At 48.2% G+C, this 18,588-nt stretch overlaps 1 protein-coding gene across 1 annotated transcript; it reads right to left on the bottom strand.

Moving 5' to 3' along the window:
* Positions 1-15,443: 15,443 nt before the first annotated feature.
* Positions 15,444-18,096, bottom strand: NEU2 (neuraminidase 2; the record flags this gene model as incomplete). Its single annotated transcript, XM_081096338.1, has 2 exons — positions 15,444-16,382; positions 17,896-18,096. 2 exons carry the CDS (start codon positions 18,094-18,096, stop codon positions 15,444-15,446), a joined length of 1,140 nt encoding a protein of 379 aa, XP_080952464.1.
* Positions 18,097-18,588: the final 492 nt, after the last annotated feature.

Here is an 18,588-nt window from a genome sequence, read left to right as displayed (position 1 = left end):
CTCTGCGTTTCCTAGCACCATTTATCTATTGCTGGGTGCTTCATTACCCATGATGCTGCTTCACCCATGGTGCTGCTTCACCCATGGTGCCAGTGTGAATACCAGCTTCCAGGAATTCCTTCTGAGGTTGTTTTTTGCTTCATAGATAAACACAGATGCATGTCTTGCCCAGAGCATGCAAGAAATTATTAACAATAATTTATTTTCTGGTCATGTTAAAGCTCCTTTTCTTATAGCATAAACATAGAACAACACATCTTCTAACCAGCTTCTCTTGAATTTGGAGGCCATAATCAACATGGTGATCTCTTTCACTGATGACAACATCCCTGCCTTGCACACAGGAGAGCAGTCCCATTCTCAAGGAATGTCCATGCCCACCAGGCATGATTAAGATCAACCTGGAGAGCTCAATGTCAGCTGATTGGAGGAGCCCACAGGCAGAGAAGAGCAATGGTTTCAAAAGCCATTAGAGGAGATGCTGCTGCCTGACACCTGGACAGGGACCTCTAGAGCGGGCAGAGTGACTGCCCAAGTGCTGTTGGCAGGTGTGCAGAGGGCAACAAATACCTGCCACTCTCCCTGCCATCCTCATTGCTATTGGATGGAGGAAGCGCCATGGGTGGAACGCTGCAGGTGAGTGGTGACCTGTGAGCACATATGCAATTCAAGGCCTATGAACCATTAGTTGCCCAGAACCCTAAACGTGTCTTATGTCTGATGTAAGAGTCACCCCAAATCAGTGTCTCAGCACCATTCTAAGTCACCCAATCTCGTGCCATCACACACAGGAAATACTACCCTGCGCCCAAGGCTGTCCTCTTGAGTCACACCTAGCCATGGGGGTCCAGAAAGATCCCATAGGCTTGAGTCTCAGAGCTCCTTGGAGCATCTGGTCAATCCTACATGTAGGGGAGAGAGTTGAAAAGCACCTGACAGGGAAAAAGTAGGATCAGGGGTCATGTGGGCCCAGATTCAGACCAGAGCACTTGACCCAGCTGCATTGCCTGCCCTGGCCAGTCCCAGGTGCTGGAAGGGGACTTGGAACATCTCTAGGAAGTCAGGGAAGTGAGCAGCATCAGGGTGGTCTGGCAGGCACCAGGGCACGGGCACTTGGTCTAGATTCGAAGCTCTAGGAAGAAGAGATGAAACCTCAGTGTTGAAGAAGTGAGCTTATGTGGTAGTGTCCCCTGTCTTCCTTCTCCTCACAAGGAGCTCAATTTCACTTCTGCTACTGGCATCTTCAAGTAGGCCTTTCCAGAGCCTCTTCTGGACCCCTGCAGACACAAATTTGGTGCCAATTTGGTTCAACAGTGCCTGAGCTTGGGGCCTCTTGGGGCCTGGAGCATCCTGAAGAGTAGGCAGGTGAGGTCTCAGTCCACAGTCCTGTCAACCCTCTGCTCCCCATGGCTCTGGTAACTGTTTCTGAGCTGTAAATCAGACCCTGGAATCATACACAGGTGAGGCCAGGGTCTGAGTCCTGGCTCTGCTACAAATATCTAGCATCTGAATCTCAGTTTGCGCCTCTGTGCAATTATGGAAAGTGCCTGGTGCAAAGTAGGTGCTCACAACAAGGCAGGTCTTGAGGTGGCCCTCCTGATCGATGCCTGGAGGGCAGAGCCTGGGTTGGCTCCAACCTGCAACCAGTATCAGTGACATGCACCATTGGCTTACCAACCCAGGTTTGAAAGAGGATGGGATCCTATCAAGTGCCCTTTATCTGCAACTAAAAATAACCTAATTGGGTCAGGTTCTGAGCCTAGTGATTTCCGCCATCTGGGGGAAACTCTAGCCCCATCCAAGAGTTCAGGTGTGATGTTCTGTAGAGCCCCAACTCTCATGTTCCCATAGGAACAATGTCAACAGGGATGGAGGTGATTTCTCAAGAGGTGCAAAGGCCAATAGAGTCCTAATTGTGCTCAAGGACATCCATGAATACCAAAGGCCTGGCAGTGAGCTGCTCTGTCCTTTCACTGAACATTCCGGAAAATCAAACTGGTGAACAGCAATAAGGAGTTTGACTCTGGGAAAAATCACATCCACAAAAATCACTTGGGTCTTCTGCCAGGGTTGTTAAGGACGTGGGGAAGTATTCATAATAGTACAATGGTAAGTTAAAAAAAATCAGGAAACCAATGAAAGAGATTGATTCTAATGATGGAAAAACTTTATTTCAGGAAATCACTGATTTTGAAGAGTGCTCAGGTGACAACTCTACAAGCACTTTTTTTTTTTCCTTCCTTCTACGTTTCCAGGTTTCCTTCACGACCACACACTACTTTTTGTAATAATACAATTAAATGAATAAAGACAACTCTGGTACCTGAAGTGTGTGTGAAATCCTCCGGGAGAGCTTGGCTTCATGTGAACTGCTGGTGGAGTCCCCAGAGACACACATCCCGCAGGATTCATAAAGAGACTGACCTTTTTCTTTAATCTTTTTAAAATTAAAAAGTAACACATGCTCACACTAAAAATTCAACTAGCACAGTGAAAAGTAAGTTCTCCTGCTTGCCCAGAGGCACCTTGCTCTTTTCACTTAACAATATTCTGAACATTTCATGGAGGTTTTTGTGTTGGTCACGCTTTTTTTTTAAAGCCAGCATACCATTCTGTGCCATAGCATAATTCATGGTACCAATCTGCTGTTGGACACGCAGAGGGTTTCCGACGTTTGCTATCACGAACCACGCCACAGTGCACACCTGTGGCCAGATCTCTGCATACTGTGCAGTCAGGGTGCCTGCTAGGTAACTCCCCAGAAGAGCAACCCAGGTTCAAAGGCAGAGCATACTTTCAGTTTTGATGGATTATGCTGTATTGTCTTCATTTTTAAAAAATATATTTTTATTGATTTCAGAGAGAAAGGGAGAGGGAGAGGAGATACAAACATCAATGATGAGAATCATTGATTGGCTGCCTCCTGCTCACCCCCTACTGGGGATCGAGCCCACAACCAGGTATATGCCCTTGACCGGAAGCAAACCCGGATGCTTCAGTCTGCAGGCCAACACTTTATCCACTGAGCCAAACCAGCTAGGACTATACAGTATTATATTCTAAAATGGTTGCACCTCCTGGCTGGCGTGACTCAATGGTTGAGTGTTGACTTATGAACCAGGAGTCATGGTTTGATTCCCGGTCAAGGCATATGCCTGGATTGTGGGCTCGATCCCCATTGTGGGGAGTGCAGGAGACAGCTGATCAATGATTCTTTCTCATCATTGATGTTTCTATCTCTCCCTTCCTCCCTCTTCCTGCCTCTCTCTGAAATCAATAAAAATATATTTAAAAAAATAAAATAAAGTGGTTGCACCAGCTGCCATACCCACCATCTATGAGAATCAGCCCAGAGGGGCAATTCTGGAGCAACCACTTTAAGTAAGTGACTTGCATGAAAATCCTACTTATGAAACAGATTTTAAGAAACAGGCCCTGGTGACTTTTTTCAAAAAGGATTCTTGACTTTCATCACAGTCTTCATTTAAAAATGAGCTGTCCCCTGTATCTATGATATGATTTGAATTTTTACAAAAAATGTATAAATTTCCTTTCCAAGAAAGCTGCCTGGATGTTTCCTGGGCTGAACATGGAAAATATGAAGGTACTAGCTCAATAAACTTGAAGGTCCTGGTAACTTTGCATCTTTGTGGCCAAGGCCCACACCTGGGGTGTAAAGCAAAACACCCCAGTGATCTCCCCAAGGTGCCATGTTGCCATAGCAACTGTCCTCTCCTAGTTCTCTACCCCCAGGTCAGATTTGCCAAACTGTGGAGATAGCAACTCTCTGGTCCTGAGCCAAGCCATTGCCTGCACTGGTCAGCCTGCCTGGCTGCCGCTGTCCCATGCTGGGCGGCCACTGCCCAGGCCCCTGTGCAGCCTCCAACCTCTGTTCCGGTCCTGAGCACTTCCCAAGCCTGAATCATGACAACCCTCCTTGGCAGGGCCTATGACTGCATTTCCTAAACGCATTTTCTGCCAATAGCCACTCACTTTCCGCAGTGATTACGTATCAGCTCCTTTGCAGCTTCATATTCTGCTTCTTCTTCTGTGCTGTCAGCAGTGCCTCTGACCAATGCACCAAAATAAGAAACATACCTCCCTGCTGGTTCCAGCCTCATTCCCATCAGAACCTCTGCCCAGTGTTGTCTCCTGTTCTGTTCCTCTTGTGTGGCCACCCTGGGTCTCAGGAAGCCTGGGGTTTTCCTAACTGCATCTGTACCCATTGATCTGCTCTCAAAGCCACATGAAAGTCACCTCTGTGGTGCCCTGCACTACCCTTCCTGCCGCCTCCCCCCGCCTCCCCCCCCCCCCCCCACCGCCCGCTCCCCGCATCACCTCTTCCCTGGGCTGTTCCTGCCTTTTAGTTTTTTCTTTTCTTTTTTCCCCCCTTTCTTTTCTTTTTAATCTTTATTGTTGAAAGTATTACATATTTCCTCCTTTTTTCCCCACTGACCCCCCCCAGCCTACCCCCACCCCCCGCCGCAGGCCTTCGCCACCCTATTGTCTGTGTCCATCTGCCTTGTAGTCTTTTCTGACTACACTTCTGCTGAGCACCCCCTCCTCTGCAAGCCCCCAGCCTGTCCAGCTTTGCCTGCTCTCCGCTCAGAGCACTTCACTATCACAACTTGCATTATTTTGTATGCATCTCTCTGAGTCCACCTGTGTCTGGTTCATCCCTTGAGGCTGCAGCTTCCACCCGCATTGCCATGCAGTAGGAATCTCAGTCAGCTTGGGCTGCCATAACAAAACAGCACAGACTGGGGGGCTTCAACAGCACACATTGATTTCTCACAGCTCTGGAGCTGGAAGCCCAAACTCAGTGTGCCAGAGTGGTCAGGTTCTAGTGAGGACCCTCTTCCTGGCTTGCAGATGGCCTTCTCGCTGTGTCCTCATGTGACCTTTCTTCACTCCCTGTATGAGGAGAGAGAGAGAGAGAGAGAGAGAGGGGGGGGGGGAGGAGAGAGAGAGATCTTCCTCTTCTGTAAGGATTAGGACCCCATCCTTATGAACTCATTTAACCTAGATTACCTCCTAGACACCCTATTTCCAAATCCAGTCACATTGAGGGTTAGGACTTCAACATGTGCATTAGGAAGGGAATCATTTCAGTCCAGTAAATATCTGCTAAAGTGTCACAACAGCTCGTCTCTATCAGCTACTATGTGCGAAACACTGTGCTAACCACTCAGCATGCGTTGCCTCACTCAATCCTCGTGATACTTCAAAGGTGATCTTATTGTTATCTCCATTTTACTGGCAGAAAAACTGAGAACCATTGAGGTTAAATAATTCATTGGCAAGTTAGTGGCAGATATGAGATTCTCGCTCATGTCTGTTTGATCTCATAGCCACCATGCATAGTACATATTTTGAGCTAGATAAGCCTGAGATTCTGTGCTGAACTCCGAAATTCTTAGGCCAGACCCTTTGCCCCATTCACCTAAATTCTTACCAGCATCCTCTTGGGCACCCATGTGACACCTAGACCATTGTTGGAGTAGCACAGATGAAGGAGTAGCTGAGTTCCAGGCATAGAGTGCTGGTCCCCTGCATACAAGAGTTTTGGATGACCATTTTAAGGGTCACTGGAGATGTGTGTGGACTGCAGAACTAGAATAGGTTCCTGGTGGGAAAGAAGTATGGGTCTCACCCTATTCTAGTTATTGCTGTTTTTATCGTAAACTCAAATATATATTCTTTAAAATACATTTTTATTGCTTTCAGAGAGGAAGGGAGAGGGAGAGAGATAGGAACATCAATGATGAGAGAGAATCATTGATTGGCTGCCTCCTGCATGCCCCACACTGGGGAGTAAGCCCGCAATCTGGGCATGAACCCTGACCGGGAATCAAACCATGACCTTTTTATAGGTCGATGCTCAACCACTGAGCCACACTGGCTGGGCTCAAGCATGTCTTGATGACCACCTGGTTGAGGTGTAGTAGAGAGGACAGGGCCTTGGCTGGTTGTCGAACCTGTCAAACTACAAATCCCTTCCCACCTGGAGGACCTTATTCGCAATGCAGCCGTGACCTATTTAATCTCGTAGATCTACAGTTTCTGTTTTGTAGCCACACTGCAAAGAATGTCCAGGTTCATCTTCCCAGGACTTGCCACTCCTGTACTGAAAATCTTTGAGTGGCTTCTTACTGCCCATAGGACAAAGCCCCAAATTATTTACTTGCAAAGACTCTCTAACTTGGTCACCACCTGCCTTCTCTTCTTATATCCCAAGTCCTGGGGACTTGGCAGGAGTCCTCCTTACTTTGTGTCTGGATCGGCATCTACTTCCATTTCTGCCCATTGTAGCTACAGCCCTTGGAACATGTGCAATTTGAACCCTGACCTCAGGCTCTCACTCCACCCCCTCAGACCAGTCTTCTTCCCTCCACCTCTCACAAGCCCCAGTTCTCGAACCCACCCCGTCCTGCTCCATCCCCGCTTACAACACTCAGCCTCTCTCACACACAGCATTCACACCCTGGACTCCTCTCTCAGGACCTTCAGCCCCACTCTTCCCATCACATCTCCCTGGAAACCTCCAGCCAAACTCTTCCCTCTTGACAGGGCGACTGACCTTGCCAGAGAAATCCCCTGCCGGGCAGCCTAGGACCAGGACAAACCACAGTTCCCAGCCAGTGAAGTGGCCAAGGTCTTCCAAACATCCATCTGCCTTCTTCAGTGGTTCCCACTCTCAAGCCTGTGTTTTCCTGGTCGATCTTGTTTCCCTACCTCACCTCCTCTTTCTCTGCAGAGCAGCTCACTTCTAGAAGCCATCAAAAAAGAAATCCCTCCCTTTTGTGCCCACAAATAGATGTGCCAAGGCCACCTTCAAATGCATCCACAGTCCTAGCCTGTTTGGCTCAGTGGATAGAGCGTCAACCTGCAGACTGAAGGGTCCCAGGTTCGATTCTGGTCAAGCGAACATGCCTGGTTTGTGGGCTCAATCCCCAGTAGGGGACGTGCAGGAGGCAGCTGATCAATGATTCTCTCTCATCATTGATGTTTCTATCTCTCTCTCCCTCTCCCTTCCTCTCTGAAATCAATAAACATATATTTTTTTAAAAAATGCACCCACATCTGCCTGTCATTCCCCTACTTCTGCAGGTTCACTCACAACACTGGACAGCACCCAGAGCACCCAGGCCCTCCCGGACTGTCTCCCTCTCTGTCCCCTCACCTATAAGCAAACTTATGATTTTTCTACCTTAAAAACAACCAGCACAACAACAACAATGACAAAGACACTCCCTGCGAAAGGCTTTCTGCCCCGGCTGTGCATCTGAAAGGTCTCAGGCCAGGTCAATTAAACAGAAGTCTCTTGGGTGGGGCCTGGCATACCTTGGTTTGTCCAGAGGGTGGCCAAGACTAAGAACCAGCTCCCACTTGCTTCCTTCTTGCTCGAGGATTGTCCCATATCTTCATCCTAAACCAGGGGCAGGGAACCTTTTTTCTGCCAAGGGACATTTGGATATTTATAACATCATTTGCTTAATATCATTCACTTAGTATAAATTTATGTTGCTATGAAAAAAGCTCCTAGATTTATTAAATTTTTAGTCCAACCTGCAGTTGGCTTGGCAGGGCCAGACCAAATGATTTCCCCAGGCCTTATATGGCCCGAAGGCCGGATGTTCCCCACCCTTGCCCTAAACTGATGACCTTTGGATAAACTGTCCTCTCTCACCGTCACAGTGTCATCTCCTCCCACTACAGCCTGTCTTCACCTTCCCCCTGCCCCACTGAAATCTCATCAAGATCTCTAATGAGCCTGGCTGTTGTGACTCAGCGGTTGAGGGTCTACCAGGTTTGATTCCCAGTCAGTGCACATGCCCGATTTCTATCCCCAGTAGAGAGCGGGCATGAGGCAGTCAATCAATGATTACCTCTCATCATTGATGTTTCTATCTCTCTCCCTCTCCATTCCTCTCTCTGAAATCAGTCATATATAAATATATTAAAGATCTCCAACTATTTCCTTCTCCCAACATCTTTCTACCCTCTGTGGCCTCCCCACATTCTTCTGACTGCTCCCTCCAGTTCCCCATCTTCTCCTGACTGACCATCCAGTCTCAGCCCCACCCTCTGCCCTATTGGTGTTTCCCTGGCTTTTGTTCTTGGCTTCTCTTTGATCTAACCTTTGCTCTCCCCAGGGCACTTTCCCCCTATGACTTCTAAATCTCATTTCTAGCCTTGACCTTCCAGAGCTCCAACCCACAGTTCCTGCTGTCTCCATGAATACCCAATCAACACTTAAGCCCCACCTCATCTGTACATCCCACCTTTACACCGAAAACCTGTTCTACGTGCTCTGCCCATCTAGATTCCTGCCACTGATCCACCCAGTCTCCCAAGCCAGAACTCAGATGACATCTTTATCCCCGCCCACATCTGATTGATCTCGGATCTATAGGAACCTCTAGAATCCACTCCCTTTGATGCATTAGCCCTGGTTGTGTTCCACCCTTGCATCATTCATCCCCCAGACTTTTCAAGGGGACTTTCATGAGCTTGTCCTCTGTCAGGCATCACCCCACCCCACCCACATCTCTCTGTCCTCCCATTTGTACCAGGGCTCTCTTTCTAAAATGCAAATCTGAGTCTGCCACTCCTTCCCTCTATGGTAGGATGAAATGCAAGCTCCCTGGCAGGTCACACCAAGCCCTTCACTTTGCCCGTCTTTCCTGATCTTCTCCCACACTCACTCTGGGTTCCAATACCACTAAATCAGTACCTTGCCTGTGTCCATTCATTCATTCATTCATTCATTCAACAAATGTTGCCTAAGAGCCTACCATGTGCCCAGCCACTGTCCTAGACTCCAGGGAGATAGCAGGGAACAAACCGCTCTGCCCTCCAGAGCTTACACCTCATGTGGGAACTTCTGTCCTGTGCTGCGGCAATTGTCTTCAGTCTAACTCCTCCATAGCCAGGGGGGAAAGGGCAGGCATGGGAACCTGACTGCCTGGCTTGGTCATTTACCAGCTTGTAAAATCATGGTCAAGTGGCTTAATCTTTCTGTGTCTCAGTTTCTCCCTCTGTAAAGTGGGAATGATAATAGTAGCCTGTCTCATAGGGTTGTTGTGAGGATTAAGAGTGAACACACACAAAGGGTTTAGGATTATGCCTGACAGTTCACAGTCAGGTCCCGAAAGACTTTTTTTTTAATACCCTCAGTTCAGTACTTAACACATAATGAGTATTCAATAAATGTTTTCTGGTTGGATCAAAGAATAAAAAAGTGTAAGTAGCCCTGGCCAGTTTTCTCAGTGGTGAGAGCATTGGCCTGAGGAATGAAGGGCCACAGGTTTGATTCTGGTCAAGGGCACCTACCACGGTTGCTGTCTCGATCCCCTGCCTCAGTTGGGTAAGTGCGGGAGGAACCAATCAATGTGTCTCTCTCACATTGATGTTTCTCTCTCTGTCTCTCCCCCTGCCTTCCACTCTCTCTAAAAATCAATGGAAAAAATATCCTTGGGTGAGGATTAACAACAGCAACAACAAAAGTGTAAGTGGTTAGCACATTAGAAATTATGTTCTCACTGAATTCCAAGTGGCCCTGATGTTATAAAACCACACTGGGAATGCCATTGAAAGATCTAAAAAGAAAGAACATGCTCCATGCATGGGAGTAACATGTTCAGATGACAATGGCCAGCTGAGTACCCTCTGACCCAGAGGCTCCTTGTGCAGAAGGGAGGAGGGCCTGACAACTCAACCAATGACATTTCAGGTGTGAAGGAAAAGAAAAGGAGGTGACAATGGTTGGGATTCCATCTGCGTTTGCTGGGAATCTTGATCTTCTGGTCTAAGGCAGAGGTGGAGAAGCGGGGGTGCCTGCAGGGACCTGATACCATCTAGGCCAGGACTGTATGACTTTGAGCAAGCCACTCACCTCCCTAGGCCTGAGTTAAACTCTGATCAAATGAACAAAGTTAGACCAAAGAATATTCAGGGCCCTTCTACAGATTCTAGAACTTTCTATATTATATTCCTAGATTATAGATGACATCAGGGAGAAGCAAGGACCATGACATGAACTAAAGAACAAACGCTCAGAGCTCAGAGCTCAGGTGTCTAAAAGTACAAAAGAAGAAAGCCATTTCAGGACAGGAGAATTTAACTCACAATGGGAGTTATACTTTACATCTACAAGCAACACATTTCAGGAGATTTCAAATGTTCATCTCTGACTCGATAATTCCTTTTAGAGGATTCAATGTGCAGAAATAATCACAGATGAGCACCAAGACTTGCTCACAAAGATGTTCATCTCAGTGTACTTATAATAGAAAAAAATTAAAGTAACTTCAATTTCTAATACTCAAGGAATGGTTAAATTATCCATGGTATGTGTCTTTTGCAAGAAAATAACATGGAGGAAATATTTATGATATATAATATCAAGTGGGGAGAAAAAGTACCATCCTGCATTGTCTCTGCTTCATAATCTCAGTTCCAGAGGGAAAAAAGTTCACAGATGAAAGACCAGAAGAAAATGTGCCTCTGGTTAGTGGGATTTGTGGGAAATTTTTCCTGCTTCTTTGCACTTCCAAATGTTCAGCATCTAGTACTTTGAAACCCTCCCCTAAAAACAGTACAAAAATGGAATTTGAAGAAGTAACACTTTGCCAAAAGTACAGTCAGCTTTCTCACCTCTTTGAGCAGTGTGATGCAAGTATCGCATTTAAATACTGGATCCCTTCCTTTCTTCTTCACATGGTGGGGGTGGGGGGCAATCTGGCTCCAGCATGGAAACCTCACGACATTGAATAGGGCCTTGGAGCGCTGGGCTCTTCACTCTTCCTGGCTGGGCATGAATCGCTGCCCTTTTAGATACCCTGCACTGGCAAGTCCTCAGACCAGGGCTGCCATCCAAGCTGCCATCTCCTTGCCCATTCTGGCAAAGCCATGAAAGAATGCCAGGGAAGGTGGCACTGTGCCCAGGAGCTAAGGGCACAGGCTCTGGAGACAGACCAAGCAGAACTCTGCATCCCAGAACCTGGACACACGGACCCTGCACTTCTTGAATGTTCAGGCACAGACAATAGAGACAACTTTGAAGAGAGGCAGGAACATTGGTCTGGGCTCAGAAAACCCAATTGCTCTCCTGGCCCTGCTTCTACCTGGCTATATGGTCTTCAGGAAGTCACCAAACTTCGGATGGACTTGATTCAAGGTCACTTTCATCTCTAAAGGTCTAATCTGTGTCTTGTTGCTATGTGTGGCCTTACTTCTAAGAATGGACACGCTTCAGGTAGTCTATTTGGCCACATGTTGTCCCAATTAATCTCAGCTGTGCAGAGAGAGGGTCTGTCCTGAGAGAGGCAGACCCTTCCTATCAGCACCACTGGGTTTAGCAGAGCACCCCCCCACCCCCACCCCGCCAGTCTCTTCACAGGGGCAGGCTCTGGGCCTTCTAAGGTGAGCACCCTGAACAAGGCCCCAGCCCTCTCTCTCCTCTCCTAAGCCTCGCACGCACTTCTGGCAGGGGCCTTCTTGACCTCCACCATCACCCTATCCTAGGTGTCCAATGCAGAGGAGGGTGTCTCCTGGGAGGAATTGCAGGCCATCTTGGCATCCATCCAGGGCATCTGTTTAGGAGGCACAGTCTTTTGCAGCATAAATCAACATGACAAGCTGGTCCCTGGAGGAGGAGAGGAGAGGAGCAGAAACTCTATGTGAGTATATGCATACATGTGCACATGTGTGTGTGGCTTTGGCATGGTTACAATTCTTAGGGGAGGAGACAGGATCTGATATGGCTATAGTGGACCTAGTCCAGTGATTGGCAAACTGCGGCTCGAAAGCCACGTGCGGCTCTTTGGCCCCTTGAGTGTGGCTCTTCCACAAAATACTGACTTCTGCACATGGGCCACGAAGTTTCAATCGCACTGTATGTGTGCGCCCGCACGTGGTATTTTGTGGAAGAGCCACACTCAAGGGGCCAAAGAGCCACATGTGGCTCGCGAGCCACAGTTTGCCGACCACAGATAAAGATGACTCTTCAAATTTGTCAATTGAATATGACTTTTTCATTATCAATTGGCAAACTTCAGACAGTTTCCACTGTCATGGGACAGCCTGTCCAATGGCTGATTTTGTGTATGCTTATGTCCCGTGGTCATCACACACCTGGCACATGCATCTGTCAGTGGAACAAAGGCAGGTGGTGGACTTTCCAAGAACAGACAGGGGTGGCCCCAGCTGAGGGCCCTGAACACACAAAGGCTGCAGAAGTTCTTTGTGTAGTTTTACGACTTTGGAATCATGTAAAAAGTCATTACCAGCCTTCCTATTGAGTTATGTCAATTAGAAACATATGTTTGTTACAGAATGGCCAAGAAGGGGCCAGATATACCTTCCAAGAGCCCACTGATATTGTAGTTCATTGCATAGATGTATGACAGAGAAAGGGCCAGGTCAGGGGTGGACCACATCTTACGGAGGATGGGGGTGCAGCAAGGCAGTAAAAGACCAGCGGAAAACGAGAGGTATGCACACCCGCTGTTACCAAGGGAAGTTCCCAAGGATCTTTATTCCAGGCCCAGAGCACATCCTCTTCTAATGCTTTTGACCAAATTAGAAGGATGTCCCCAGCAGTACATTCTTCCTGCTCCATCTACATGTGCTGCTGGCAGAGAGAGAGAGAGCTTTGTTAGCCTCTTACTCCTAGCCCAGTCATCAACCACCTTCACCTGAGGTCCCCGGAGATTCTAGGCCTTGAGCCCCACAGGCAGCCATTGTATCAGTAAGACCACCAGGGTGGTCAAGGTGGTCTTACAGACCTGGGAGGAGCGTACTGCATCTTGAACAAAGTCCTGGCCAGGTTGGGGTTTACCCCAGGGTTTCTCCAGGTTCTCAAATCTTGCACACACCAGAATCACCTGGAAGGCTTGTTAAGACAGATTGCTAGGCCCCGAGTTTCAGATTCAAAGGGTCTGTAGGACTCAGGACGACCCAAGGACTTGCATTTCTCACAACTTCCCCAGTGATGCTGTGCTCCAGGGGCCACTCTAAGTACAGGTAGAAACCCAGTGAGTGGGCTCCAAGGGCAACCCTAGGGAAAGGTAGGAGAATATGTCCGTGGGCCCATATCCAGCTAGACCCTGCCCAGGTCCTCGGTCCATGGTGATGGCTCCTTGAGGAGAACAATCAAGTGTATTGTCTCTCCTGGGCCTCTGTTAAGATGTTACTTCCTCAGAGATGCGGTCTCTGATGATCCAGGTACAGCAGCCACTGCTCTTGGTCATATTGTTCCCTTCTATATTCTTTTTAATCACTAATTAGTAGAGTTGCATTTCCTACTTAGTTGTTTATGTGTTTATTGTCCACTTTATTCCATGAGAGAGGGTTTCTTGAGGGTGTCTTGTCACTGTTGAATCCTCATCTCCTAGAACAACATCTGGTCTCTTAATGACACTCAATGCACAAACGTTGTGGAATGGTGGCCTTCAGCCACCCCGGGGGAACAAACTGAACTCTTGGTGTCTGCAGTGGGTGGTGTGGACCCCGATCTATTCCCAGGGTCCTTAGTGGACTAGCTCTGCAAAGTCTTTATAATACTTGAGGCAATAGGTGAGACCTCAGCATGAAGCTCTTAATACTCCACTATCATTTAATGAGCCATTAGATGCCTTGACTGAGCACAGAGGAGAAATGAATGGGGACATGGTGGAAATGTTGAACCTGGCCCTGGGGGTTCCTAATGGTGATAAGAGCTCCAACTCCTCCATGCTGATAGCAGCCCTGAGTCAAATATCTGCAAGGACCAGGACCAAGGGGGGCTCCCCAAACCTGGAGCTCTGCTCTAAGGGGAGTACACTGGTGAGATCAGGCTCCCTGCTGAGTCTGTGCCCTGCTTGTCAGGTCGCCAGGCAGAATATTAACCACAGCTGCTCTACCAGACTCCCTCTCACTTGGGCAGTGCAAGAACAATGACCATGTACCACACACACACACTTTCCAAACCAGTCCTCTATGTCCCAGGCAATGGCATAAAGGAAAATGTTTAGTTAGCTTTGGGCTCAAAACTGACAAGTCCCCCTGACAATGTGCCACAGCCTAGACCTGGAGCTCTGGTGTAACTGACCTGGGGGTTACCTTTTTGAGTCTTTAGAGCAGTGGTTCTCAACCTTCTGGACCTTTAAATACAGTTCCTCATGTTGTGACCCAACCATAAAATTATTTTCGTTGCTACTTCATAACTGTAATGTTGCTACTGTTATGAATCATAATGTAAATATCTGATATGCAGGATGGTCTTAGGCAACCCCTGTGAAAGGGTCGTTCGACCGCCAAAGGGGTCGCGACCCACAGGTTGAGAACCGCTGCTTTAGAGGCTGAACTTCTGACATTTGCAGTCCAGCAGTCCAGGCCTGAAGTACATGTTCTTGGCATTTGCTTGCTTATTTATTTGTTCAACAAGTAGTTTTTAGGGGAAGGTGGGTGAAGGGGAGGGGCCTGTTGTAGCTGTGCACCAATCTCTGGGTATGTGTGTATCTCTATGGACACAAAGTATAGTAAAAATTCAGTTTTACTCAATGCACTAAATATATCCTGGATTGGATCCTAGGACATTAGTGGAAAAACTGGTGAAATCTGAATAAACTCTGGAGTTCAGTTAATAGTAATGGAGCAATGTTAATCTCTTAGTTTTGACTAATACACCAGTTATGTAAGATGCTAACATTGGGAGAAACTCGGTGTGGGATGTATGGCAACACTCCATACTATTTTTGCAAGTTTTCTGTAAATCTATCATTATTCCTCCAAAAAAGTTTATTTAAAAAATTCTGTTCCAAAGTTTTACAATCCAATGTAACATATTGATTTGGAGGTTTAATTGGCAAATCCACTATTCAGTTCAACTTTTATATTTTATTGAGGTATAACATGCATACAGTAAGGTACACAAATCATGTGTGTACAACTCATTGAATGTTTACATACAGATGCACCCTCCTGATCAGCACCAGGTCAAACATTAGAATGTTCCCAGGACCCTTCGCAGTGAACAGTATTCCTCCACCAGTGTCTTGTTGTATATACCATAGACTGGGTTTTGCCTGTTCTTGAACTTCATGTACATAGAATTATAAAGAATGTATTCTTTTGAGTCTGGCTTCTTTCACTCAACATATCATCTGAAAAATCAACCATACTATTATGTATAGCAGTAGTTGATTCTCTTATTATTGGGTAATATTCCATTGCATCAATAGTCCCCAGTTTAGTTACCCATTCTGTTTTCAATTGACATTTGGGTTGTTTCCAGTTTAGGACTCTTATGAATGAAGCTGCTGTAAATACCCTCATCCGTGTATTTGGCAGCTATATGCGTGCATTTCTCTTGGATGTATACTTCCGAGTGGAATTGCTGGGTCATAGGGTATTTGCATGAGCAGGGGGACAAGAATAGGGGGTAGCACATGGCCAGCTCATTGAGCTGGAAATTCAGTTGGGAAGACTTGTTTCAGGGTGAACATGAGGAAGATGATCTCCTCGTAGTTATCATGTTCGTACAGACACCCAAACTGGGGTGAGCCATCGGGACCGACACCCAGGCTCTGAAGGTCTGAGTAGGCGCAGCTGCCCTCAGCCAGCAGGGCCGGGTGGGACCAGGCGTTAGAGGCTGGGGGCCGTGTATTGAGGTAGGCACCTAGGTTGGTTCTCTGCCGGGGGTCAGTAGGGTGAGTGTAGAGCAGCCACTTGTCTGAGGAGCCAGGCCCCGCTCTGGGGCTGGGGAAGGCGATCACACTCCCATGGCAGCCATGGGGAGGCTCCACAAGCTTCTGGACCAGTTGGGCCCCCCTGAAATCAAGCCCGTCGTTGACACTCTCGGCCTGAATCCTGGCCCCACGGGGGCTTCTAGCATTGAGATATATCATCCTCTGTTTTGCACCCCCGACCTCAGCCACTTGGCATTCCACGGTTTCCGGGGCCACAAAGTTGCCTCTTTCCCACGTGAGCCCGTGGTTGTGACTGATGAAGCAGAAAGCGGAGGGGCTGGGCCACACGTGGGCACGGAGTTTCCGGTAGGCGTAGGCTGGCACCACCAGGCTCTGTGCCTCATTGTGCAGCTGCAGACAGTGCCCCGGGCCCACCGCAAAGGTGGCCCATTCCCCGTGGGCTGAGCCAATGGCAGAGTCAGTGAGGTCTCTGGTGGGGCTCCAGGACTTGCCGTGGTTGGTGCTGGTGACTTGGCACAGCCGTGTCACATTGATCTTGGTGTGGAGTTGGTGTTGCTCAGAGACTTGCCTGGGGATGGCAATGAAGAAGAGGAAGAGGGTCCCCGTTTTCTCGTCATACAAGGGACTTGGATTCATGGACCGGTGGCCCTCCAACTGGGCTTGGGCCACCTCTTCCTGAGCATGCCACTGAATGTGAGGAGAGGAAGAAAGACAAGCACTGCCTTGAAATGACCAGTGACAGAGCTGTACTCTCAGTGGGGCGGGGTGTGGGAGTGGGGGGCGTCTCATGGGGTTAGGTCAAAGGTCATGGAGAAAGTGTTCATCCACCACTCGCTCAACTCACATCACCTCCCAGAGCTGTGGGAGCCAGGCTTCACCTCACCCCCTGCACAGCAGCCCACTCCTCCTGAATGTCTGCTGCCTCCATTCCCACCAACATGTATCAGAGCACCTATGGTGGGTTAGACCTCAGATGCAGAGGTCCTTTGGGCACGAGCCATTTCCAGCTTCATTCTGGTTCCCTCAACCTACCAGCCCAGTCCAACTTTCCATTCTTGAAAAGTAAAGCCCTAGTAGTAACACAATAGTCTGACCTGTGTGGGACAGAATATAACAATGACTTCCCATCTTCTATTAATCATACTCTATTAATGCAGCCTGGGAGGGGCTGCTACATGACACTAGAACTTGCATGGAGTTTCCATAATCCCAAAGTCTATGTCATATATGCAACAGTTCTGCCATCTACCCCCATTCATTAACGCCTGTCCCCCAGTGAGCCTTCTAAAGGCAGACACTGTGCCAAGAGCCTAACCCCTAAACTCCTGGGGAACAGGTGTCATTATCTCCAACTTTTTTTTTATATATATTTTATTGATTTTTTACAGAGAGGAAGGGAGAGAGATAGAGAGTCAGAAACATCGATGAGAGAGAAACATCGATCAGCTGCCTCCTGCACATCTCCTACTGGGGATGTGCCTGCAACCCAGGTACATGCCCTTGACCGGAATCGAACCTGGGACCTTTCAGTCCGCAGGCCGACGCTCTATCCACTGAGCCAAACCAGTTTCGGCTATCTCCAACTTATGTCTGGAGAATGGAAGGCTTAGATAAGGAAGGTGAGTTGCCCAAGGCCATACCTCTAATTGATAGAGCCAGGACTTGAACCCAGGTCCATCTGCTTCAAACCCCATGCTCTGAACAGCTGCTATGTAATAATGGCCACAAAGTAATGATAATACTAATAGTAATATGTGATACGCCAGCCTTGGATGTCTTTGTCAAAATCAATTACTTGATCTACATGCTGGGACTTTAGAACACAGCAATCACTCCAACCAGGTCCCACTCCCCAGGTTAATTTTACTCAAAGGCTACAACCCCAGTTATGGAATTCTAAACTAGTCCTCCCTCAGGTTCTCAATCACACAGGACAACCTTTCTGAGCATTAGTTTCCCTGGACTTGTCCCATCATGCACTGAAGCTGATACCGCCAGGCCAACTGGACTTGGTCCCAGGGAACCCACATTTTCTGGGTGACCACTTTGGGGCACTTTCTCTGCCCCATCCATGGTAAGGCCCTGAATCCCTCCTGGGTTTCGATGTCTCCTTTCCCTCTGTCCCCCAGACCCCAGCCATCTAAGAATGGCATGGTCCCCGTATTCCCGGCAGAGCTAGTGTAGCCTCATCTTGCCTTACCTGGACCCGGTGGGTGGACTCATCATAGCTTCCCCTGCGCAGGACAATCAGCTCTGCATCCTCATCCTTCTTGCTCTTGCGCCTTTCTGCGAAGGCTAGCAGAGTCTTCTGCTGCGGCAGGTAGAGCAGAGCAGGGATTCTGTAGGCCTGTGCTCCTGACTTGAACACTCTCTCCTTCTGCAGGACGGGGAGGGATGCCATGGGGCCTGGGGGAGGCGCAGAAAGAGAAGATGAGTTCCCTGAAGTCACATCCTGAGATGGGGCTGAGCTATCCTCCCAGGCAGGGGGTGCCCACTCCAAGGGCGAGGAGGCTGAGATTGGTGACCTGTCCTCCTTCCCCATGGGGTTCGACCCCCTTATTACCTCCCAAGAGCCTGTGTATGATGCTACACATGCCTGCCATGGAGCTATGCAGTGCTCTGTCCATGACACTTCAGGGAAAGGGTATTTGGAAAAGCACATTTTGTGTTGAATTTTAAACCTTGCTAGGACAAATCTGTGATAACCTTCAGCTGCTTTTCCTACCAAATGCCAAGCCTTGGGTTGGATAAGAGTGTTTGCCAAGTGGCATTCTGCAGCTGTCCAACTGCCAGAAAAGGACACATAAGAACTTTTTATAACTGCAGGCCTGGAAGTCACCTTAGAAAAAAGGAAAAAAGTGTGGGGGGGGGGCGGGAGAGGGGGGGGACGGGG

Source organism: Myotis nattereri (assembly GCF_964212035.1).
Source record: "Myotis nattereri genome assembly, chromosome: 7".
Lineage (NCBI taxonomy): Eukaryota > Metazoa > Chordata > Mammalia > Chiroptera > Vespertilionidae > Myotis > Myotis nattereri.
This window is presented reverse-complemented; position numbering and strand designations above follow the sequence as displayed.